Below are 25,666 nucleotides of genomic sequence, written 5' to 3'. Positions count from 1 at the left end.
AGTTTACATCACAGTAGACTGGGACAGTAAATGATGATTGAATGCATCACAGAAAACACTGGACAATGACAAACTGTAGAGCATTACAATGCTCATTGCTCACATAAGGTCTAAAGTGGTTTAGGCCTTGTCCTAGACATTCTTAACAATTCACTACCCAAAGGTACTGCTTTAGAACAGCGGTTGTCTGATATGAAATTCCTCTTTAATCTTTTCCACATTTCCCAAGATAGCCTCAGATTCACATGGAAGCACTACTGGTAATCTCAGACAGGAAAATGACAAGCAGTATATTGGAGATCAGACTTAATATAACATTCCTGGTACTGTGTCTGGCTGGCTCATGCAGTCTCCAGGGCACTTTCATAGTAGTGGATTAACCAACGCATTTGTGCAGTCATTCAAAAAGAGTAAGAAAGGTCTGCGTAAGTAATTGAGTAGAAGATGAATATTCAAATCACATTTTATTTCTCACATATGCGTGCAGACCTTAACATGAAATGCTTACTTACTATTGAAATTAATAATTTCCTTCTAGCCATGTTCCCTTAACCACGGTTATAAAATGTCTTCCATGCTCAGGGCTGTGTACCAATACTTTTTTTTAAAAGCTACCTTTTTTCTGTCTCTTCCTTGCGACCACTTATGTGAAATTATTGGATCTCCCCCTTTCACAAACCTCCCTTCTCCTCCCCACTCTTCCCAGAACAGAAGGAGCGGGCCTGTCAGGGAGGCCAACAGACAGGCAGCAGAACCCCTCTCTCTCTACCTCCCTCCCGCTTTCCTAGAACAGAAACAGAAGGAGCAGGCATGGCCAACAGACAGACCGACAGGCAGAGTCAGCGCCAGGGAGCAACTCAGAGGATCCTTGGCACCAGGTTGGGCCCTTAAGGGTTTATGTAACAGCCAGTGACGCGCTGAGTCATTTGGACCACTGTCAAGTTCTGGTAGCAAGAGTGAGTAAGTGAGTGTGCATGTTAAGGAGGTAGCATGGTGAACTAAACTCATGGACGAGAGAAAGGAGAGAGATTGGCCAGGTGGGCTGCCGTAGGGGGCATTGGCAAGCACTAATGCGTCTTTAGTGAAAGATGTCTTATTGGAAGAGTGGGGTTATTCTGGTATAAACAAAGCTGCACTGAGAGGCATTGACACTCCAGGAACCATGACTTGGATTACACACACACACACACGTATTGGCCTCATACTTACCGACACTGCTTAGGGAACTGCTACTCTCAGAGTCTGAGGGCATGGTGGAGAGAACACTGTATGTTGAGCCTGCAGAGCAAGTGATATGGGAAAGAAGAGATGACATCAGCAATCAGTAAAGAGAATCATATGCTCTTTTCCATGAAGTCTTTGAAACGATTGGTTTGCCAATCGATGATGAATTAAAAGTGTAACGTTTCATAACACAGTACAAATCTGCATGAAATATATTGAAAAATACACAAAGGTATATGGATTAGTAAAAATTAGTGGATTCAGCTATTTCAGCAACACCCATTGCTGACAGGTGTATAAAATCAAGGACACATCCATGCAATCTGCATAGACAAATATTGGCAGTAGAACAGCCCTAACTGAAGAGCTGTGACTTTCAACGTGGCACCCTCAATGGATGACACCTTTCCAACAAGTCAGTTCGTCAAATTTCTGCCCTGCTAGAGCTGCCCCGGTCAACTGTAAGTGCAGAACGGGGACTCTGAGTGCTGGCCTGCTCAGGAGCCCTGACCTCAACCCCATCGAACACCTTTTGGATGAATTGGAACGCCGACTGGGAGCCAGGCCTTATCGGCCAACATCAGTCCCTGACTTCACTAATGCTCTTGTAGCTGGACGGATTGTAGGCTGTTTCAGCAGCAAATAAGATGGTTGACAAGCACATGTCCACATACTTTTGGTCATGCATTATACATACATTTTCTCCTGTATTTCTGGACTCCTAGTTCTTAATCAGGATTCCTCTTTACTCATGTCCCCTCTCCATGCACCTAGTACATTGATTTGATGCATCTTCCCCATATGTACCTGCTAGTCAAGCAGAGTGTAACGTGGTTAGAATGTAATTTTCTCCTTTGAGTCAAGCAGCACATGGAGAAGGCACTCAGGACAATGATGTCCTATTTGCATAGTGCTGCACACTGCTAAGCCAAGGGATATTCCATGTCGAGAAAGGGGGGATATAGTATGTCATTCTGCTGCACATCACAGCTCTAGCTGCAGTAGCAAATGGACTGCCTTTTCTAAAGGGCAACAAACATATCATGGGTATAACCCTTTGTGGAGTTATAGAGTTCTCAGAATGTCGTCATTTTCAGTGTTAAACTTATGGATTTTTACAGTTCAGGAAATATTGAATTAGCAGGCATTGTTGGTGTCGTCTATAACAATAAGTTAAAAGGTTTGCCATAGAACAGCATATTTAGACAATTTAGTCCTCAGAGTATTAAGAAGTCAAATAGATATATAATAGCTGGTTCTAAATAGCTATATTGCGATTAACTACGATGTGTCTGTCACATTTCAAGCAGACATAAGACTGCAATTAGTGTGTCCTCTAAAAACCCAGTCATGACGCACACCAACGGGAGAGACAACGTCAAGAGGTCATCGATCAAATCCCACTATCCCAGATGTCCATCAGTGTCCTTCCCTCCCTGCTGTGTCAGGTAAAGTCCTTACAACACCAACCCTGCAGCTCAGACAAGACCAAGCCTCATTAGCTAGGATCTCTCCCTCACTGAGACTCTCAGCGTACGTACATACACACACACTGAGACTCTCAGCGTACGTACATACACACACATACACACACACTGAGACTCTCAGGGAACGTACACACACACACACACTGAGACTCTCAGCGTACGTACACACACACACACTGAGACTCTCAGCGTACGTACACACACACACACTGAGACTCTCAGCGTACGTACACACACACACACTGAGACTCTCAGCGTACACACACACACACTGAGACTCTCGGCGTACGTACACACACACACACACTGAGACTCTCAGCGTACGTACACACACACACACTGAGACTCTCAGCGTACGTACACACACACTGAGACTCTCGGCGTACGTACACACACACACACTGAGACTCTCAGCGTACGCACACACACACACACTGAGACTCTCAGCGTACGCACACACACACACACTGAGACTCTCAGCGTACGCACACACACACACACTGAGACTCTCAGCGTACGCACACACACACACACTGAGACTCTCAGCGTACGCACACACACACACACTGAGACTCTCAGCGTACGCACACACACACACAGAGACTCTCAGTGTACGCACACACACACAGAGAGACTCTCAGTGTACGCACACACACACACAGAGACTCTCAGTGTACGCACACACACACACAGAGACTCTCAGTGTACGCACACACACACACACAGAGACTCTCAGTGTACGTACACACACACACACAGAGACTCTCAGTGCACGTACACACACACACACAGAGACTCTCAGTGCACACACACACACAGAGACTCTCAGTGCACACACACACACAGAGACTCTCAGTGCACACACACACACAGAGACTCTCAGTGCACACACACACACAGAGACTCTCAGTGCACACACACACACACAGAGACTCTCAGTGCACACACACACACACAGAGACTCTCAGTGTACGTACACACACACACTGAGACTCTCAGTGTACGTACACACACACACTGAGACTCTCAGTGTACGTACACACACACACAGAGACTCTCAGTGCACACACACACACACAGAGACTCTCAGTGCACACACACACACACAGAGACTCTCAGTGCACACACACACACACAGAGACTCTCAGTGCACACACACACACACAGAGACTCTCAGTGCACACACACACACACAGAGACTCTCAGTGCACACACACACACACACAGAGACTCTCAGTGCACACACACACACAGAGACTCTCAGTGCACACACACACACACACTGAGACTCTCAGTGCACACACACACACACTGAGACTCTCAGTGCACACACACACTGAGACTCTCAGTGCACACACACACTGAGACTCTCAGTGCACACACACACACACACACTGAGACTCTCAGTGCACACACACACTGAGACTCTCAGTGCACACACACACTGAGACTCTCAGTGCACACACACACTGAGACTCTCAGTGCACACACACACACTGAGACTCTCAGTGCACACACACACTGAGACTCTCAGTGCACACACACACTGAGACTCTCAGTGCACACACACACACACACATACATACATACAGCGAGTGAGAAAGCGAGAGAAAAAAACAAATGGGGGTAGAAGAGAAGAGACTGGCTTTTAATCTGTTCTGACACTCCCTGAAGCTGTGCTCACTGCTCTATCTGCTGCTGCTCTCCACTGTGATACACATTCAGAGCAGCTTGACATGAGAACCAGGCAGAGCCTACTACACCTCTGCTGCACACTGAAAGCAGGCGGGCAGCTCCTACATTCTTGTTACACACATTCTCCCATATGATATATAAAAAGTAGTGGCTACAACTTTCTAAACTTGTGTCAGATATTTTAGACCAGTGTGAAGTAAAACGATAGTATTTATTTTGACAGGAGCACTCTTGCTCCTCAGTTAGCAGATAATCCATCCTCTTACATGGAAGTCTGAGGCTATTTGCCAAAAATATATATATTTTTTTTTACCAATGCAACAAATCAAAGTTCATTATGGGGCAAGGGATTAAACAGGGCTGGGAGATGTGGGATTTGACAAAGCAAGCCCCGGGACACCAAAATAAATCGAGATTCTCAGTTATTTGTCCCCTCTGGGACCAGCATGTCATGCCACATTGCTTAGACCAAAATCTCTTGTGTAATAATCATCACTGCTCAATACAGATTTAATTTGTCCAAAACGCTAGGGGCTGGCCTCTCCTATGCTGTTCCCACTTCAACAGACATAGATGGTATGACATACAATATGGACTAGAGGTCGACCGATTAATCAGGGCCGATTTTAAGTTTTCATAACAATCGGAAATCGGTATAAATTGGCGCTGATCTTTTTATTATAATATATATATTTTTTTACCTTTATTTAACTAGGCAAGTTTGTGTTCTTAACTATCTTATTTCCAATGACGGCCTAGGAACTGTGGGTTAACTGCCTCGTTCAGGGGCAGAAAAACAGATTTTCACCTTGTCAGCTCGGGGGATCCAATCTTGCAACCTTACGGTTAACTAGTCCAACACAATAACGACCTGCCTCTCTCTCATTGCACTCCACAAGGAGACTGCCTGTGACTGAGCATACAAGCATACAAGTATCTAAGTATCTGACTGAGCAGGAGTAGGCAGAAGCAGGCGAGTAAACATTAATTCAAACAGCACTTTCGTGCATTTTGCCAGCAGCTCTTCGTTGTGCGTCAAGCATTGTGCCGTTTATGACTTTAAGCCTATAAACTCCCGAGTTGAGGCTGGTGTAACCGAAGTGAAATGGCTAGCTAGATGGTGCGCGCTAATAGCATTTCAAACTTCACTCGCTCTGAGCCTTGGGGTGGTTGTTTCCCTTGCTCTGCATGGGTAATGCTGCTTCGTTGCTGGCTGTTGTCGTTGTGTTGCTGGTTCGAGCCCAGCAGGGAGCGAGGAGAGGGACGGAAGCTATACTGTTACACTGGCAATACTAAAGTGCCTATAAGAATATCTAATAGTCAAAGGTTAATGAAATACAAATGGTATAGAGGGAAATAGTCCTATAATAACTACAACCTAAAACTTATCTGGGAATATTGAAGACTCGTTAAAAGGAACCACCAGCTTTCATATGTTCTCAGCTTTCTTACATAGCACATATTGCACTTTTACTTCTCCAACACTTTGTATTTGCATTATTTAAACCAAATTGAACATGTTTCATTATTTACTTGAGGCAAAATTGATTTTATTGATGTATTATATTAAGTTAAAATAAGTGTTCATTCAGTATTGGGGCGGCAGGGTAGCCTAGTGGTTAGAGCATTGGAATAGTAGCCGAAAGGTTGTAAGTTCAAATCCCCGAGCTGACAAAGTACACAATCTGTCGTTCTGCCCCTGAACAGGCAGTTAACCCAGGGCCGTCATTGAAAATAAGAATTTGTTCTTAACTGACTTGCCTAGTAAAATAAAGGTTTAAAAATGTTTTTTTTTAAAATTGTTGTAACTCATTACAAATACATTTTTAAAATTGGCCGATTGTCCTTCTGTAGCTCAGTTGGTAGAGCATGGCGCTTGTAACGCCAGGGTAGTGGGTTCGATCCCCGGGACCACCCATACGTAGAATGTATGCACACATGACTGTAAGTCGCTTTGGATAAAAGCGTCTGCTAAATGGCATATATTATTATTATATTATTAAACGGTATCGGCCTTTTTGGTCCTCCAATAATCGGCATCGGTGTTGAAAAATCATAAGCGGTCAACCTCTAATATGGACATTGAGAAAGAGCATAGAAATTAACTAAATGCTGAATACTCAGTAGTGGCAACAGTCTACACTAAGTCCCTTTTAGCAGGTCAATGATGCAGAATAGATATTAAATGGCTGTAGGCCATCTGGTGGTGAAGGGGTCAGCAGCGATAGACCTCCCCAACAATAGCAATTAGACTTTAGCCTCTTTCAGCCGGGCCGTTAATTTGTAAACAAGCTCACAGCATCAATAAATAGTACATGAATTAGAGCTGCAAAAGACCTAGTGGTTGGCACTTAGAATTGGACAGTCTGTAGCCTCAGCCCTTCTACCCGAAGTGTGCACGCGCCATGAGGGGGGGTGAGTAAATGGACACCTTGGGAAGAAGTGTGGGGAATCAGAATGCAACTGAAGTGTGCACACGTTCACCAAAATCCAATGCTTTTAAAATCACTGAGGGTGAGTGAGCAAAGCACACTTTAGGAAGAATTCTGAACGCGACCTTGGAGAATACGCCTTATGCCAGTCAGTGTCAATCCTTGAGCAATGCAATGTGACATCCAGGTCCCATTCCTACCGATAAGGGATGTGACAAATGGAAAATCTGGCTTAATGTTAACAGCAATTATTTTATCGGTTTTCAATTTAAAGCAGAGAAGAAAAAAATAAGAAAAAAAATGTGCCTTCCGAGTAGCGCAGCGGTTTTAGGCACTGTATTGGAGTGTAAATACAGCCTGGGGTTCAATCCCAGACTGTGATTACCACCGGCCTCGACCGGGAGTCCCATAGGGAGGTGCACAATTGGGCCAGCATCGTCTGGGTTAGGGGAGGACTTACTTAGCTCATCGTGCTCTAGCGACTTCTTGTGGCGGGCTGAGTGCCTGCAGTCAGACTTCGGTTGTCAGTTGAACGGTGTTTCCTTTGACACATTGGTGCACCTGGCTTCCGGGTTAAGCTGGCGAGTGTTAAGCGCAGCTTGGCAGATCATGTGTCGGAGGATGAGACAAGATCATAATCACGAAATTGGGAAGAAAGAGGGGGCAAAAATAAATGTTCTCTCTACCGCAGTCATATAGCCTTGAAAGCGCATCAGCTACGGCATGTTTGTCTGTCTGTAAGGGTACACTACATCTTTTTAAATGCCGACACAAAAGCTTCTCTGAAAGGGCATTTTACTTGTCTGTAAAGGAATGCTGCTTCCAAAGAGGGACAGATCATCACTAGGCGACCAGAACTGTCGATCAAATAATCTCAAGCTGCCGGCGCCCAGACTATCCTCCCCTAAAAAGGTACTTTAACAAGTGTGTTAAATATCGCGATTTACCAAGACATTTAATAGAAAGAAAATCATCTTCCGCTAAGAATCGACTTAAGATTCAGTATTTTTGGAACAGAGGAAACTGATTCATTGCAGAGAACAAAAACTCATCTTTTCATAGCGAGCTAGCAAGGGACGGCGAGAGAGGGCAGGGGCACAGTATAGGCATGATGGCCAACAAACACACTAGGCCCATCTATCGGCAATCAAAAGCTGCAAAGCAGGGCCCATCCATGAATAAGATAGAATATTCTACACAAACTGAACACACACAAGCATAATTTTTCCCATTAGGGATTTTTCTTTGTTAAAACATTCACAGCCTTACTAGAGATGTATCCTGACAGTCTGGAAGTTAACTGCAGTCTCAACACACCTTCAAACACACTGATCAAAACACACTGTAGCCAAGAAACAACATCTAGGCCTGTATTAGCCACTGGAGCTGAGACTGCTACAGCACTGTCACACTCAGTCAATGAAGGGGCATTAAAGTGGCACTCCAGTCTCCTTTCACCTGATTTACTTAACAAAAGGCAAAGGTTTCACTATTGTTTCACTTCACTTTGAGCGCAGCATTCAGTCTGGTTTCACCAAGCTATATGGTCCTCAAGTGCAGACGAAGCCACTAGCTACTGTAATTACCCAGAGGTGAGTTGTAGTCTACTACTACACACAGTGTGTGGATGTGATGATAGTAGAGATCCAGTAGTATATAGTAACATGAGAGCTGAGCTGATGGTAGACAGTCAGGGATACTAGAACAAAGGCTCCTCTCCCCTTCCTGATTCCCCCCCATGTCTTTAACTAGGTCAGGGGAACCCTGGCTCTGCCTTGGGGGCTCCACTACTCCCCCTCCATCATTCTATCCTCCTAGCTTCCCCTCCACAACTCTGAAGCTTCTCATCATCTCACTTAATCAAGTCTCCCCTCACTCTCCATTTCATCTTTGCCTCCCCATCTTCTCCTCCTCCCCTCTATCACTCCTCCCTCCCATCCAGGGTCAACAGTTGTTCCTTACGACCATATTATCTTCCCCTTCCCTGAAGTAGAGGAATACTAAATTCTGCAGCGTGACAAAAATAAGAAGTGGCAAGGAACGACAGTGTTACCCCATCCTTATCAGGGAGAAGAGAGTCAACTGTGACTAAAACAAATGTATGAGGGGACCCAGAGAATGATCTTATCTAAAAATGCACCAACTACCCAAAATGTAAAGAATCGGATTCTGCCATTTCAAAACACGTTCTATGTTAAGACCTTGACAACTCTGAAACTACCGATCTGATGCAAGATATTCTCTTCCCGATGAGGACACTTCAGTGGCTGTTGGAGAAAGTTATTATTGTTACATTCAAAAAAAGAACTGCAATTCTGTATTAACCACCTCTCACTTTGTGTCTGAATTCAATATCAAATTGTGTGTGTGTGTGTGTGTGTGTGTTAGAGAGAGAAAATACCACTTGTTTGGCTAGGGGGTCTGTGTCTCACAAGGCCATGCATGGCAGTGGCACCAAGGGCCAGGATTCTGGGGAGTGAGATAATGGCTGCTGTGCCACATGACCAGAAGAGTCTTCAGGGTCGTGGTCAACAGAAGGAAAACATTTTGAAACGGGGAGGTACCACAAGAGGTGTATTCATTACATTGATTCTGTTGCAAATAGTTTCTTAAACGGAATCAAACGTAAACAAAACGGAGGTACATAACCCGAATTTGTCCAACAGAAACTCCTGTTTTAGTTGCACCCCTGAACTTGTCCAATTAAAGTTTGTAATACCATGCAAAAATGTTTTGCAACATTGTGCCCTTCTGAATCCCACCCAGTACATGGCATGGCCTAATTGACGAACGCAGGCTAAACAAATCTGAGACCACTCATGAGTCGTACCTTGTCTTTTCCTCATGACTGAAATTCAAACGAAACTAATTTAGCTAAATAAAGGTGCTAAAAGCCATCACTGAGCAGTCGTGTGCTGTATAGCAGTGTAATACACCCTTACTGCTTGAGAACAAATCCTCCTAAATTACAATTATTCAATATTCAGAACATCTGAAAATACCTTGATAGGAGAAAAACATGTACAACATGCCATGATCACCATCCTTCTTATACCAATCCAGCCACTTCAGATCTTTGAGCACTGAAGAAGTCGCGGCTGGCTGAAGTCAGCCTGGACCTAGATCTCTCAAGATCTGTATCGCCCAAATCCTATAATCGCTGGCATTTAGTAATCTTTATGCTACGTGCAAGGTGGCACTTAATAGATCTGGGACTAGGCTGGGGTAAAGAGTCTGCTCCCCTCTAGTTGAAAGACATCGTCTGGGGTGAAGCCCAAGTGCCTAAGGTCCATCAAAAATGCTGAACGGCAGCAAAAACTGAAATAGGATAGAAGCTCATGACTCTACCCAGAGGTGAACAGCACTGGTCCTCTGGGGGATGTAGCCCTGCTGTATTTCATCCTTGTCTTATGACAAGTGAAACACTTCAAGTTTGCACATTCTCTAGCCAATCAGAAGCATCAAATGCCAGGGAGCCGCAGAATGCGGTGACCACTTGGCAATGTACTAAGTTTATCGTCATTTGGCTATAGCGTTACATAGGCATGCAGTGGTGTCATATATTCTGAACAGATTATATCATCTATAAATTCTGAAGGTAATTTTGAACTCTAAACTTTCATCAGAGCAGAACCCTGAGCGATACTGTAGCTCCTTTATGAACAATTTAAGTAAAACATCTTATTCCAAAATCATGTGCACCAATTTGTTGCTATAACAGCCTCCACTCTTCTGGGAATGCTTTCTACTAGATGTTGGAACATTGCTGCAAGGACTTCCATTCAGCCACAAGAGCATTAGTGAGGTCGGGCACTGATGTTGCTTTCCAATTCATCCCAAAGGTGTTTGATGGGGGTTGAGGTCGGGGCTTTGTGCAGGCCAGTCAAAATACGGACCTCGTATTGTGCACAGAATCATCTATAATGTCATTGTATGCCTTTGCGTTAAGATTCCGCTTCACTGGAACTTTGGGGTCTAGACCGAACCATGTAAAACATACCCAGACCATTATTCCTCCCCCACCAAACTTTACATTTGGCACTATGCCGTCAGCCAGACAGCATTCTCTTGGCATCTGATAACCCCTGATTCGTCCGTCGGACTGCCAGATGGTGAAGAGTGATTAATCATTCCAGAGAACGTATTTCCACTGCTCCAGAGTACAATGGCGGCGAGCGTTATACCACTCCAGACGCTTCGAATTGCGCAGGGTGATCTAAGACTTGTGAGTGGCTGCTCGGCCATGGAAACCAATTTCATGAAGCTCCCAAACAGTTATTGTGCAGATGTTGCTTCCAGAAGCAGTCTGGAAATCCATAGTGATTGTTGCAATCGAGGACAGATGATTTTTAAGCTCTACAGTTCTATGAGCTTGTGTGGCCTACCACGTCACAGCTGAGCAGTTGTTGCTCCTGAAGTTCAACTTCACAATACCAGCACTTACTGTTGGCCGGGGCAGCTCGAGCAGGGCAGAAATGTTACTTAATGATTGTTGGAAAGTTGGCATCATTTACATTACATTTACATTTAAGTCATTTAGCAGACGCTCTTATCCAGAGCGACTTACAAATTGGTGGCATGACTATGTCACCTTGAAAGTGACTGAGCTCTTCAGTAAGGACATTCTACTGGCAATGTTTGTCTTTGGAGATTGCATGGACGGGTGCTCGATTTTATACACCTGTCAGCAACAGGTGTGGATGAATCAACTATTTTTAAGGGGTGTCCACATGCACTATAAATTCAAAAGTATGTTATTATCACACCTCTATATATTATGACATTAAAAACCGTGAAGGAAAACACAGGCCTTTTGTCATGCATCAGAGACTGGATGGGGGGAGAGAGATAGAGGTAGAGAAGAGAGCAAAAATACAGAGGGGTAGAGGAGAAATAGAATGGGAGAGAGAAAGGTGGAGAGAGAAGCAACACAGTAGGAAAGAAAGGAGTGAGAGAGCAGAAGGAGAGACTGAGCAGGGTAGATCATTTTAAAAAACAGGGTCTGTCAATTTTTTTATTTAACCAGGTAGGCTAGTTGAGAACAAGTTCTCATTTACAACTGCGACCTGGCCAAGATAAAGCAAAGCAGTGCAACAAAAACACAGAACCGGGGTAGAGGAGATAGAGCGTGGTAGATGAGAAAGAACAAACAGCAGTGCAAAAGAGAAAGACAGAGGGGTAGATAATCAAGAGAGAGGGGTAGAGGAGAGTAGTTCTGTCTGTTTATTTCCATGACCTCACCACACTGTGCGAGTTTAGACTGTGGCATTTCCTCTGCCTTGCGGGGTGATTATGAAGCACAGCAACACCACGTGTAAATGGTAATGAAGCCCTGTTCTTACTGCTGCCCTGCCTTCTGGAACAGTCAGAATACAAACCCCACACACAGCATCGAGAGTAAGGAGAGGAGACGACCTTTCCTCACCACTTCCAAATCAACATTTACATCAGCCCACTGCATTGAAAACAAAGGAGCAGGGTACTCAGTTCACAAGTTTAAATAGGCTATCAGAGCTCAATAGAGTTCAATTGGGACAAGGCACCACTGACCCAGAAAAAAATGTCAATCTCTTATTGGCTACATGTGGCTTAATCAGATGGCTTTATTGGTCAACATTAGTGAGTAGTCACAACACCTCCAGCTATGATCGTTCCTACTACATTACAGTTTATGTCTGACAAAAGAGAGTAATCTATACCCATTTTAGTTGTAACCTGTTATGCTGGAGTGGATACACCAGCACGGCAATGCGCAATAATAAAATGCCCAGTGACATGTAGTATAAAATAAGGGCTATGAAATGACATCAATCACACCCAGCAGCCAGGCTGGGTGTACAATTGATGGATTGATGGCCTAATCTAGAGACACACATGCATGGATAGAAAGGGAGGAGGGAAAAGGGGGAGGGCAAGAGAGAGAAAGAGTAGGGTGGTAGGGAGAGTGAGTAGAGAGAGGGATAGAGTGTAGCTAGAAGCTACAGTAGTCAAATCCCAGGAGAGATATAAAAGCATTAGTTGGTAGTGACAGTGTCAGGACATAACTCATTGTGTCCCCATGGTTTATGTGCTGCCGGGAGTGGGACACTGGTTGACAGGTAGGCAGACAGCCCCACTGGTCCTGTCCGAGGCCGCACAGACACACACAACAGCGAGCTCCTGACTGAGCACTTTGGGCCTGCTACCCACCAAAACAAAGGGCCCGTTGTCTGTGTGTATCCCTCTCTCTCTTATCTAGCAACTTCTCGCCAGTCCCTCTAACACCACAGAGGAGTAAACCACCACTCAGCCAAGTCTGAAGAGGAAACTAAAGAGAGAAATCGTGGAGCCTAGAAAAGAGAGAAACTGGGAAGGTGGGTGAGATAGAGGATTTGGTGAGAGAAGAATATAGAAAGAGATGCCTGCTGTTAACTGCCTCGCACCTCACAGAGTGTTGAGTGGTAGAGTGATGTGGAAAAAACAAGCTGTTTTCTGAGTACACTGTACACTCTGACGGTTATAAAATTTTGGATGACGGTAATTGGCCAGCCAAATGACCGGGGTCACAAAAATAACCACTTGAAAAGCTTAAATAAAGCTGCAATATTGTAACTTTTTGGGCGACATGACTAAATTCACAATAGAAATGTGAGTTATAGATCTGTCATTCTAACTGAAAGCAAGTCTAAGAAGCAGTAGACTTGTTCCATGGGTGCCATTTCTACACTTCCTGCTCTCAAGTTTGGTATTTGTTCCTCCTTCGGTTTTGTACACTAGCTTCAAACAGTTGAAAATACAATATTTTTGGTTATTGACAATATATACAGTTATAGTCTGAAGTTTATATACACCTCAGTCAAAAACATTTAAACTGTTTCACAATTCCTGACATTTAATCCAAGTAAAATGTCCTGCCTAAGGTCAGTTTGGATCACCAAATTTATTTTAAGAACGTGAAATGTCATAATAATAGTGAGAATGATTTATTTCAGCTTTTATTCCTTTCATCACATTCCCAGTGGGTCAGAAGTTTACATAAACTCAATTAGTATTTAGTAGCATTGCATTTAAATTGTTTAACTTGGGTCAAGCATTTCAGGTAGCCTTCCACAAGCTTCCTGCAATAAATTGGGTGAATGTTGGCCCATTCCTCCTGACAAAGCTGGTGTAACGGAGTCAGGTTTGTAGGCCTCCTATCTTGCACACGCTTTTTCAGTTATGGATTGAGGTCAGGGCTTTGTCGTCATGGCCACTCCAATACCTGGACTGTTGTCCTTAAGCCATTTTGTCACAACTTTGGAAGTATGCTTGGGGTCATTGTCCATTTGGAAGACCCATTTGCGATCAAGCTTTAACTTCCTGACTGATGTCTTGAGATGTTGCTTCAATATATCCACATAATTTTCCTCCCTCATGATGCCATCTGTTTTGTGAAGTGCACCAGTCCTTCCTGCAGCAAAGCACTCCCACAACATGATGCTGCCACCCCCGTGCTTCACGGTTGGGATGGTGTTCTTTGGCTTACGAACCTTGCCCCTTTTTCCTCCAAACATAACTGTCATTATGGCCAAATAGTTCTATTTTTGTTTCATTAGACCAGAGGACATTTCTCCAAAAACGACAATCTTCGTCCCCAAAGTGCAGTTGCAAACCATAGTCTTGCTTCATGGCAGTTTTGGAGCAGTGGCTTCTTCCTTGCTCAGCGGCCTTTCAGGTCATGTCGATATAGGACTCGTTTTACTGTGAATATAGACACTTTTGTACCGTTTCCTCCAGCATCTTCACAAGGTCCATTGCTGTTGTTCTGAGAAAGATTTGCACTTTTCACCGCAAAGTACGTTCATCTCTAAGAGAGAACGTGTCTCCTTCCTGAGAGGTATGATGGCTGCGTGGTCCCATGATGTTTATACCTACATCCTATTGTTTGTACAGATGAATGTGGTACCTCCAGGCGTTTGGAAATTGCTCCCAAGGATGAACCAGACTTGGAGGTCTACAATTTTTGTGTCTGAGGTCTTGGCTGATTTCTTTTGATTTTCCCATGATGTCAAGCAAAGAGGCACTGAGTTTGAAGGTAGGCCTTGAAATACACTGCTCAAATAAAGGGAACACTAAAATAACACATCCTAGATCTGAATGGATGAAATATTCTTATTAAATACTTTTTTCTTTACATAGTTGAATGTGCAGACGACAAAATGACAAATGATCAATGGAAATCAAATGTATCAACCCATGGAGGTCTGGATTTGGAGTCACATTCAAAATTAACGTGGATGGTCTCCCGAGGGATCTCCTCCCAGACCTGCACGAAAGCATCCACCAACTCCTGGACAGTCTGTGGTGCAACGTGGCATTGATGGATGGAGCGAGACATGATGTCCCAGATGTGCTCAATTGGATTCAGGTCTGGGGAATGGGTGGGCCAGTCCATAGCATCAATGCCTGCCTTTTGCAGGAACTGCTGACACACTCCAGCCACATGAGGTCAAGCATTGTCTTGCATTAGGAGGACCCCAGGGCCAACTGCACTAGCATATGGTCTCACGAGGGGTCTGAGGATCTCATCTAGGTACCTAATGGCAGTCAGGCTACCTCTGGCGAGCACATGGAGGGCTGTGCGGCCCCCCCAAAGAAATGCCACCCCACACAATGACTGACCCACCACCAAACCGGTCATGCTGGAGGATGTTGCAGGCAGCAGAACGTTCTCCACGGCGTCTCCAGACTCTGTCACGTCTGTCACATGTGCGCAGTGTGAACCTGCTTTCATCTGTGAAGAGCACAGGGCGCCAGTGGCGAATTTGCCAATCTTGGTGTTCTCTGGCAAATGAAAAATGTCCTGCACGGTGTTGGGCTGTAAGCACAACCCCCACCTGTGGACGTCGGGCCCTCATACCACCCTCATGGAGTCTGTTTCTAACCGTTTGAGCAGACACATGCACATTTGTGGCCTGCTGGAGGTTATTTTGCAGGGCTCTGGCAGTGCTCCTCCTGCTCCTCCTTGCACAAAAGCGGAGGTAGCGGTCCTGATGCTGGGTTGTTGCCCTCCTACGGCCTCCTCCACGTCTCCTGATGTACTGGCCTGTCTCCTGGTAGCGCCTCCATGCTCTGGACACTACGCTGACAGACACAGCAAACCTTCTTGCCACAGCTCGCATTGATGTGCCATCCTGGATGAGCTGCACTACCTGAGCCACTTGTGTGGGTTGTAGACTCCGTCTCATGCTACCACGAGAGTGAACGCACCGCCAGCATTCAAAAGTGACCAAAACATCAGCCAGGAAGCATAGGAACTGAGAAGTGGTCTGTGGTCACCACCTGCAGAACCACTCCTTTATTGGGGGTGTCTTGCTAATTGCCTATAATTTCCACCTGTTGTCTATTCCATTTGCACAACAGCATGTGAAATGTATTGTCAATCAGTGTTGCTTCTTAAGTGGACAGTTTGATTTCACATAAGTGTGATTGACTTGGAGTTACATTGTGTTGTTTAAGTGTTCCCTTTATTTTTTTGAGCAGTGTACATCCACAGGTACACCTCCAATTTACTCAAATGATGTCAATTAGCCTATCAGAAGCTTCTAAAGCCATGACATCATTTTCTGGAATTTTCCAAGCTGTTTAAAGGCATAGTCAACATTGTGTATGCAAACTTCTGACCCACTGGAATTGTGATACTGTGAATTATAAGTGAAATAATCTCTCTAAACAATTGTTGGGAAAATGACGTGTCATGCACAAAGTAGATGTCCTAACCGACTTGCCAAAATTATCGTTTGTTAACAAAAAATTTGTGGAGTGGTTGAAAAATGACCTAAATGTATGTAAACTTCCGACTTCAACTGTATATTTCACAGCAGTTTAGATTAGTGGTCGACCGATTAATCGGAATGGACGATTAATTACGGCTGATTTCAAGTTTTCGGAAATCAGTATTTTTGGGCGATGATCTGCCGATTTAAAAAAATATATATATTTTAATATATAACAAAAAATGTCTATATACATTTACTTAACTAAGCAAGTCAGTTAAGAACACATTCTTATTTTCTATGACTGCCTCATTCAGGGGCAGAAGGACAGATTTTCACCTTGTCAGCTCAGGGGATCCAATCTTGCAACCTTACGGTTAACTAGTCCAACGCAATAACGACCTGCCTCTCTCTCATTGCACTCCACAAGGAGACTGCCTGCCTGACTGAGCATACAAGCATACAAGTATCTAAGTATCTGACTGAGCAGGAGTAGGCAGAAGAAGCAGGCGAGTAAACATTAATTCAAACAGCACTTTCGTGCATTTTGCCAGCAGCTCTTCGTTGTGCGTCAAGTATTGCGCCGTTTATGACTTCAAGCCTTACAGTTAACTAGTCCAAGGCAATAACGACCTGCCTCTCTCTCGTTGCACTCAACAAGGAGACTGCCTGTTACGCAAATGCAGTAAGCCAAGGTAAGTTGCTAGCTAGCATTAAACTTATCTTGTAAAAAAAACAAATCAATCATAATCACTTGTTAACTACACATGGTTGATGATATTACTAGATAATATCTAGCGTGTCCTGCGTTGCATATAATCTGACTGAGCATACAAGCATCTGACTGAGTGGTGGTAGGCAGAAGCAGGCAAGTAAACATTGATTCAAACAGCACTTTCGTGCATTTTGCCAGCAGCTCTTCGTTGTGCGTCAAGCATTGTGCCGTTTATGACTTTAAGCCTATAAACTCCCGAGTTGAGGCTGGTGTAACCGAAGTGAAATGGCTAGCTAGATGGTGCGCGCTAATAGCATTTCAAACTTCACTCGCTCTGAGCCTTGGGGTGGTTGTTTCCCTTGCTCTGCATGGGTAATGCTGCTTCGTTGCTGGCTGTTGTCGTTGTGTTGCTGGTTCGAGCCCAGCAGGGAGCGAGGAGAGGGACGGAAGCTATACTGTTACACTGGCAATACTAAAGTGCCTATAAGAATATCTAATAGTCAAAGGTTAATGAAATACAAATGGTATAGAGGGAAATAGTCCTATAATAAATACAACCTAAAACTTATCTGGGAATATTGAAGACTCGTTAAAAGGAACCACCAGCTTTCATATGTTCTCAGCTTTCTTACATAGCACATATTGCACTTTTACTTCTCCAACACTTTGTATTTGCATTATTTAAAACAAATGAACACGTTTCATTATTTACTTGAGGCTAAATTTATTTTATTGATGTATTATATTAAGTTAAAATAAGTGTTCATTCAGTATTGTTGTAACTGTCATTACAAATACATTTTTAAATTGGCCGATTAATCGGTATCAGCTTTTTTTTGGGGTCCTCCAGTAATCGGTATCGGCGTTGAAAAATCATAATTGGTCGACCTCTAGTTTAGATGGTACAATAATTCTCAACACTATGCATTGCTTGTTTTGTCACAAACTGAAATTAGGCTATTAGAATTTTAGCAACCAGGAAATGGTGGAGCGATTGCTGCAGATTGCACATTTAAAAGTATTTTTTTTAGCGTTATTTTATTTGTACATTTTCTCCTCTCTTCCACTCCTGACTGCATGTGCTGCCATATAAATAATAGAACAGACATTTCCTCCCCATTCAGGTCAATGACGCCAGAATTGGTGGACTGGCGGCCATTGCAAGAGTACCCATAGAAGAAAAGCAGCTAGTAAAATACGCGCTAAAATTTGTTGTTATTGGTTGATTCAACTCAACTGACAATACAAAAAAAATACATTCCACTGCATGAGCCACATCAGTTAATATCATTTGAATGGGAATTATTGCATCACAAGACCAGGCAGCCATTGCGTGTGTTCCAATTTCCGAGTATACCAGTCTAATTGCCAAGGTTAAGCCTGTTGTAGTCTATCTATTCAATGGTTATTTTATTTTCATGACAGTCGTCACCCATAACCGTCGGTTACACAGTTGTACGGTAATTGCTCCAGCCCTAATGCACACAGCTCTGAGCTGATTTGAGGTATAGTAGTCACCCAAAGGGAATGGCCCATCTTCTACACAGTGAGGGAGGGAGTAGGACTTTGAGTGGACGCAAACACAGCATCCTGTCAAGGAGCATTGCGTCACACCTTCCTCTTTGTGTGTGTTTGAATCAATGTCACAGTTCGTAAGTAGAGTTACAGGTATAACTACTCTGTAGGTGAAACAACAACAAAGCACTGCAGAGGTCTAAGAGAAGTCTAACATCAAAGCACTGCATAAGACAAAGTCAAGGCAATGAAATTGTTTCTGATTATTGCAATGTGTATGAATTAAATCAGCTTGAAATGCTCTAGCACGGTTTCTTATCGGCAAAGCACTGATACAGGTGTAGTCTACATAGGCAATATATTCTCATATTAACTAAATAGAAATTATCATATTGGCAGTTTGATGGACTGACAGAATTAATTTACTTAATATGTTATTAAAATAATTAACATGATAAACAAACGTGGAATGAGGGCGCTGTGTTTTGTGCAAAGATGCGACATGCCTGGATTTACATTCAATAAATAGTGCATAAAATAAATGGGACAATATTTCTCTCGGTTTCCTACAGCAGCCATATTGGGAGGGTTGGAGGGGGAGAACCATGCTTTGAACCATCCCCGCTGTCACTGTCTATGTGCATGCAAGTGTATGTGTGTGCAGTTTTAAGTTAGAGGGGTGTGTGTGTGTGTGTGTGTGTGTGTGTGTGTGTGTGTGTGTGTGTGTGTGTGTGTGTGTGTGTGTCTCTCAGTGAAGGGCAGAGGAAACCTGCCAGTGAGTATTGGCAAAGGCAGCCAGTATGAGAGAATGGCTTAAGAGCAGGTTGTTATCAGCGCAGATCTCACACACACGCACTGGAGCTCAGTCTTTCATCTCTACGGTCCCTTTCCCTCTCTGCCTGAAGCAACGAGGAGGCTCATCTCCACTCTCTCACCAGCCAGGCAGCCTGGTTAAATGCAGTAATCGCGTCAGCCTGAATCGCTGCACTAAAGATAATGAAAAGTGTTCAAAAATACCTCTCCACTACATCTGCCTGCCACGCTCTCTCTCAGTCTGTGTCGAAGCAGCAGCAGCCGGGAGGGAGCAGGAGAAAATACAGAAGAGAGGGCTGTGGAGGCATGATAATACACGTCTCACAGAGAGAGCTTACAACAGGCAGGCAGCGTAGAGCTAATCCTCTGGTGAATAACCACCATGAACCCACTAGGGTTGCACCCTAAATGACACAATATTCTCTATGTAGTGCACTACTTTTGACTTGGGCCCATAAGGTGCCTTGTGGGACGCAGGCAAGTTTACATACCTACAGCCCTGCTGCTGCTCCCCTCATCTACAGCATTAAACACCAAGGTTGCAAATGTTGCAAGTGTACCGAATGTGGTTCAGTGAGTGATCCATGCCGGTGTGATGGGTGACCTTGAATGAGACCTGAAGACTGGTGTTAGCACTCTTCATAATGAAAGTTGTCAGTCTTTCAGGTGACCAAACTAGGCCTATAAAGTAGACTCCTGATAAATACAACGACTTGAGTCCGTCTCGATTTAGCCTAGTCTCTCCTCACACAGCCACTGTCTTAACAGACATTTTAATGGTCTCGTAGGACAATAACTGGGGGTATAGTATACTACTGGCTTATAGGCCCACTACTGTACATGGAAAATAGAGAATATGACTGGCGCAATATATTCTGGATTTTTAAGCATGGCTATACGTACGCACACCACGCAAGGGTCGATATGAAACGTCACATCAGCCGCAAGAGTGTTTCCATGGAAACAAGTCAGGCTATCTGTGAGCAAATAACATAAGAGGAAGAGCTTGTCTTTGGATGGAAAAACAAATGACATGATATTAGTATTGCAAACCATTGATGACAACTTGGGAGATTGCTGTGCACATCTCACCCTACCTAGAATAGGCTACTGGGCAATTCCATGGAATTATGCTGAGATGTTTTTTAACATACATTTAAAGTTTCAAAAAATCAAACATTGATTTCAACGATTAAAGACCCATTGCAGTCAAAAACAGTATTTTCCTGTGTTTTATATGTATTTCCACACTATGCGGATGAAATATCCCTTTTAGTATAAGCTCTGTTTGAAAATACAGCTTGAAATTTCAACCTGTTTTGGTATAGATGGCGTTTTGGCCTGCCTGATGACATAACCAAATTAGTTAAAAGACCAATAAGAACGAGGGTCCCAAACCTCTGCCATTAACCTCTTAGAACTCTTGCTCTATACTGCCCCTGTTGGAGAAAGTGCGTGCCCATAGTAAACTGAAAATATTTTTCCCCAAAATTGCTAATATATGCATCTAAAAAATATTATCGAATAGAAAACACTCTAAAGCTTCTAAAACCGTTAAAATTTTGTCTCTGTGTAAAGCAGAACCCTCAGGGCATGCATTCTCCCAAATGCTCTCGTCATGGAAAAAGTTGGCCCAACTTTGACGTCATCTCACACGCACTTCCCAAACAGCTACCGCTCTGGGAACAGTCTGTACGTGTTCAGCGCGAAGCCTGCTTTCAATGGGGCTTCTCATTGTGAGAATCGCTCGCTCACGGGAGTTTGAGCGAGCCGAAACCTCTAGGCCAAGCGAAAAAAAAAGGTGACCGTTACGCGCGCTCTGGCCGGGTGATGCATTTTCTTCAGGATCGATTAAACGACGTGTGTGTTTCTGTTCGTCCTCAAGATTTCTGTGCACCTTTATAACATGTTAAAGCTTAATTATGAACATAGTTTGACAAGTTTACTCGACATATAATATGTAATTTCGACGTTTTGGTGCGCATCCACTTGAATTTTGCCTACATTTCGACCGAAATGTGGCTATTTTGAGAACCGAAAGACGCAGACTTGAAAACTAAACGCTGGTTTGGTAAGTATAATCCCTTCCAGGTCTTTTGATGGAAGAACAGCAAAGGTAAGGGAATATTTATGTGGTAAATTTGGGTTTCTGTCGACTCCAAGATAGAGGAGCGATAATGCTAATTTTGGAGCGCCGACTCCTAGTATAGCCTAGTGAACGCAACCTGTAACGTTAAAAATAAATGTAACACAGCGATTGCATTTAGAAGAAGTGTATCTTCCTATACATATGTAAAACATGCATATTTAGTCAAAGTTTATGATGTGTATTCCTTGTTAGCTGACGTTATCTGCCGGAGATATCGGCATTTCTCCTGACATTTTAGTAGCATTTTTTGAACGATGCATCATTGTAAACAGAGATTTATGGATATATATTGCAGATTATTGAAAAAAAATGAATGTACTGTGTAACATGTTATATTACTGTCATCTGATGAAGATTTCAAAAGGTTAGTGAAATGATTTTTCTTTTAATCCTGCGTTTGTTGATTGCATATTTTTTCCTACTTGGCTATGCAAATGAGCTATGTCTGTGGTGGTGGTTTGACATAAATATGTGCTATGTTTTCGCCGTAAAACATTTTAGAAATCTGACTTGCTGGGTAGATAAACAACTTGTTTATCTTTCATTTGAGCTATTTTAGTTGTTAATGTGTGGAGGTTAAATATTTTTAGGAATATTTTTTCGCATTGTGCGTTATGCTAATGAGCTTGAGCCGTAGTCACGAACCCGGATCCGGTATTGGTAGACTATGAGGTTAATAGCTATTTTTAGTTATTTTTGACCATTTTAATTGAAAACAGTAAGGTATTTAAATTGATACCCGGAAATGATTTAATATGGAGATAAAAACCACAACAGGACCTTCAAAAAATACAAATAAACTATGAACAATGACTACTTTAAACAATTTACACAGTAAATATTTTTTTTTACAAGAATAACAGTGCAGATGCATAGTTTGGTAACATGATTATGGTAAAATTGTCCTCAGCAGTTTTATTCTGTTACAGAACATAGTATCTGCACAGTTCTTCCTGTAAATGTGTTTTTGTAAATTTGGCAGTGGAAATTGTTAAAAGTAGTCATTGTGCATAGAGTTATATGGTTTGATCAAACTTTGAAATCAATGTTTTTTGGTTGGAATACATTACGAGAAAGTCAGGGTAATTCTGTTACCATGGAATTACCCTACTGCATTTAATTTCCCCTAATAAATCTAAAGTAAAATGACAAATTAGTTTGATGGAAAATCTGAAACCTAAATAAAGTGACCCATCTGTATCCTATACATTGTAGAATAGGTATATGTAGGCTACTCCATGATTTTACTACAGGCTATGTAGCACACATTGCAACTGTGCCGAACATGTTGTGGCCTGGATACATGAGGTTTCTGAAGTGTGTCTGGAATAAATAAAATATAAGGTTAAGAGCGAGCCAGTAACCGAAAGGTCGCTGGTTGGAATCCCAGAGTAGACTTGGTGAAAAACATGTCATTGTGCCCTTGAGCAAAGCACTTAACCCTAATTGCTTCTGTAAGTCGCTCTGGATAAGAGCATCTGCTAAATTACGAAACCGTTCTCATTCAAAGGGAGGGTTGGCAAGCATGTTCATTTTTCATCTACTGCCTAGCCACAGAGTAGCAGAGTCCACTCACTCCCATGCAGCAAATAGTGATGGAATTTGGTTTTAGAGCCTGTGGCATCTATGCCTCTGCTGGTGATTACTAGCTTTTTTAATGTTAAATATTGCTGTGGAATGAACAATGTGATGCTGAAACGGAACTTTGGTAACATTTTAGGTTGTTAGCAAAGTTCTCAAGTTCTTGCTTCGAATGCGGCATATCAACAACCCTAAAGTAAACATGCTCTGCTAATAAATATAAATGAGAACGATCTAGTCAATTATCCATAGAAGTATTGCACGGGTGACCACCCTGTAAGTGAATTATGAGACTTGGGGTAGCCGTAAAACTTGTTCAATATCTCAAAGGCTGTGTAGAGGAATGTAGCAAGCATGCATCCAACATTTGCGTGCAAAAGTGTTGCCTGCGTGCATGGTGACTTACCGGAGGAATGGTCCACGGGTCCACCGCCGTTGGTGAAGAGTGCAGAATACAGGTCAGGGTACGCCTTTTCCAAGGCCACACACAGCTCGAGGAAATGGTCGCTTTCCTTGTTCACAAGCATCTTCAAAAGCTGGTCCACTTTCTCCGCGCTGGAAGAGCAGTTTTGGTCCAGTTCGAAGCGGTCGAGCTGGCTCAGAGTACCGGAGAGTATCAGCAACTCTATCAGTCGATCTGCGTCTGTTATAGAGTCCAGCAAGTTTTGGTGGAATTGTTCTAACAACTCTTTGTGCTTTGGCTCCATTGCCGTTCGCTTCAGTTCCGTAGCTAGCTAACTAGCTAGCAGACTGGTTAGCTAACGTATCCTCGGCTTTATTTCTCCAAAATGACCCCCTGCCCGATAAGCGAACAAGGAACTAACTTCCTAATTGTCACTTGTATGAATTTTGCATTACAGCCATGACATGTAATGGCATGGGAGAGCAGTTGTTTATAACAAATAGGAAAAGGCACAAGAAGCCATATTTGTTGTCTACGGCCGTAAACTGCACTAAACAGATATACATTTTCCCAGCTTACTTACGTCTGGGAACTTCGTCCATTTTTGCTTTATTCCCACGAAAACATGCCTGACACATTTGCTTTTTCTATAAAGCACTAAACCGACTGAACTGCTAGGAAAACTATCGTAACTCTCTCGCCGTTCCCCACTTACACTGTATCCTCCGCCATGTCTGGGCTGTTCAGCAGCTGCTGCATGCTGTCAATCAAATTCCCATACAATGCCATGTAAGGTAAAAACGGGGCGGGCCTTACCCCAAGACACACCTGATTTTTCAATGGGCGTGCTCCGTAGTTCGTTCTGAAATTCCAGGCGGAAAAGATGACAATGGATCATTTATTTTGCATGTAAACTTTTCTGTGATACATTGTATCAGAGATACAGAACAGTGAAGCAGAGGCAGAAGTGACAACCAACTCAGCAAACATTGTTCAAGCCACTTAAACATTTTCTTTGGTATCCAACATAACCAAAGGAGAAGTTGCAGTCTACTGCAGAGATAGCCTGAAAAGTAATGTCATACTTTCCAGGTCCATACCCAAACAGTTCGAACTACTAATTCTGAAAATTACTCTCTCCAGAAATAAGTCTCTCACTGTTGCCGCCTGCTACCGACCCCCCTCAGCTCCCAGCTGTGCCCTGGACACCATTTGTGAATTGATTGCCCCCCATCTAGCTTCAGAGTTTGTTCTGTTAGGTGACCTAAACTGGGATATGCTTAACACCCCTGCAGTCCTACAATCTAAGCTAGATGCCCTCAATCTCACACAAATCATCAAGGAACCCACCAGGTACAACCCTAACTCTGTAAGCAAGGGCACCCTCATAGACGTCATCCTGACCAACTGGCCCTCCAAATACACCTCCGCTGTCTTCAACCAGGATCTCAGCGATCACTGCCTCATTGCCTGTATCCGCTACGGTGCCGCAGTCAAACGACCACCACCTCATCACTGTCAAACGCTCCCTAAAACACTTCTGTGAGCAGGCCTTTCTAATCGACCTGGCCCGGGTATCCTGGAAGGACATTGACCTCATCCCGTCAGTTGAGGATGCCTGGTCATTCTTTAAGAGTAACTTCCTCACCATTTTAGATAAGCATGCTCCGTTCAAAAAATGCAGAACTAAGAACAGATACAGCCCTTGGTTCGCTCCAGACCTGACTGCCCTCGACCAGCACAAAAACATCCTGTGGCGGACTGCAATAGCATCGAATAGTCCCCGCGATATGCAACTGTTCAGGGAAGTCAGGAACCAATACACGCAGTCAGTCAGGAAAGCTAAGGCCAGCTTCTTCAGGCAGAAGTTTGCATCCTGTAGCTCCAACTCCAAAAAGTTCTGGGACACTGTGAAGTC

The 25,666-nt window shown here is 43.5% G+C and overlaps 1 protein-coding gene across 1 annotated transcript in view; it reads right to left on the bottom strand.

Moving 5' to 3' along the window:
- Nucleotides 1–24,507, bottom strand: part of dlg5a (discs, large homolog 5a (Drosophila)) — a 68,071-nt gene extending 43,564 nt beyond the window's left edge. The window contains exons 1-2 of the mRNA XM_052474843.1: nt 23,752–24,507; nt 1,210–1,278 (exon numbers count right to left, since the gene is read on the bottom strand). Of these exons, the coding sequence (XP_052330803.1) occupies nt 1,210–1,278; nt 23,752–24,052 (370 nt within the window). The 5' untranslated portion in view covers nt 24,053–24,507. The remainder of the gene's footprint in view (nt 1–1,209; nt 1,279–23,751) is intronic.
- Between the last annotated feature and the right edge of the window lie 1,159 nt (nt 24,508–25,666).

The sequence above is a fragment of the Oncorhynchus keta genome, chromosome 2 (assembly GCF_023373465.1).
Source record: "Oncorhynchus keta strain PuntledgeMale-10-30-2019 chromosome 2, Oket_V2, whole genome shotgun sequence".
NCBI classification, from domain to species: Eukaryota; Metazoa; Chordata; class Actinopteri; order Salmoniformes; family Salmonidae; genus Oncorhynchus; species Oncorhynchus keta.
Note: the sequence above shows the minus strand (reverse complement) of the source record. Positions and strands in the feature narration are given on the sequence as shown.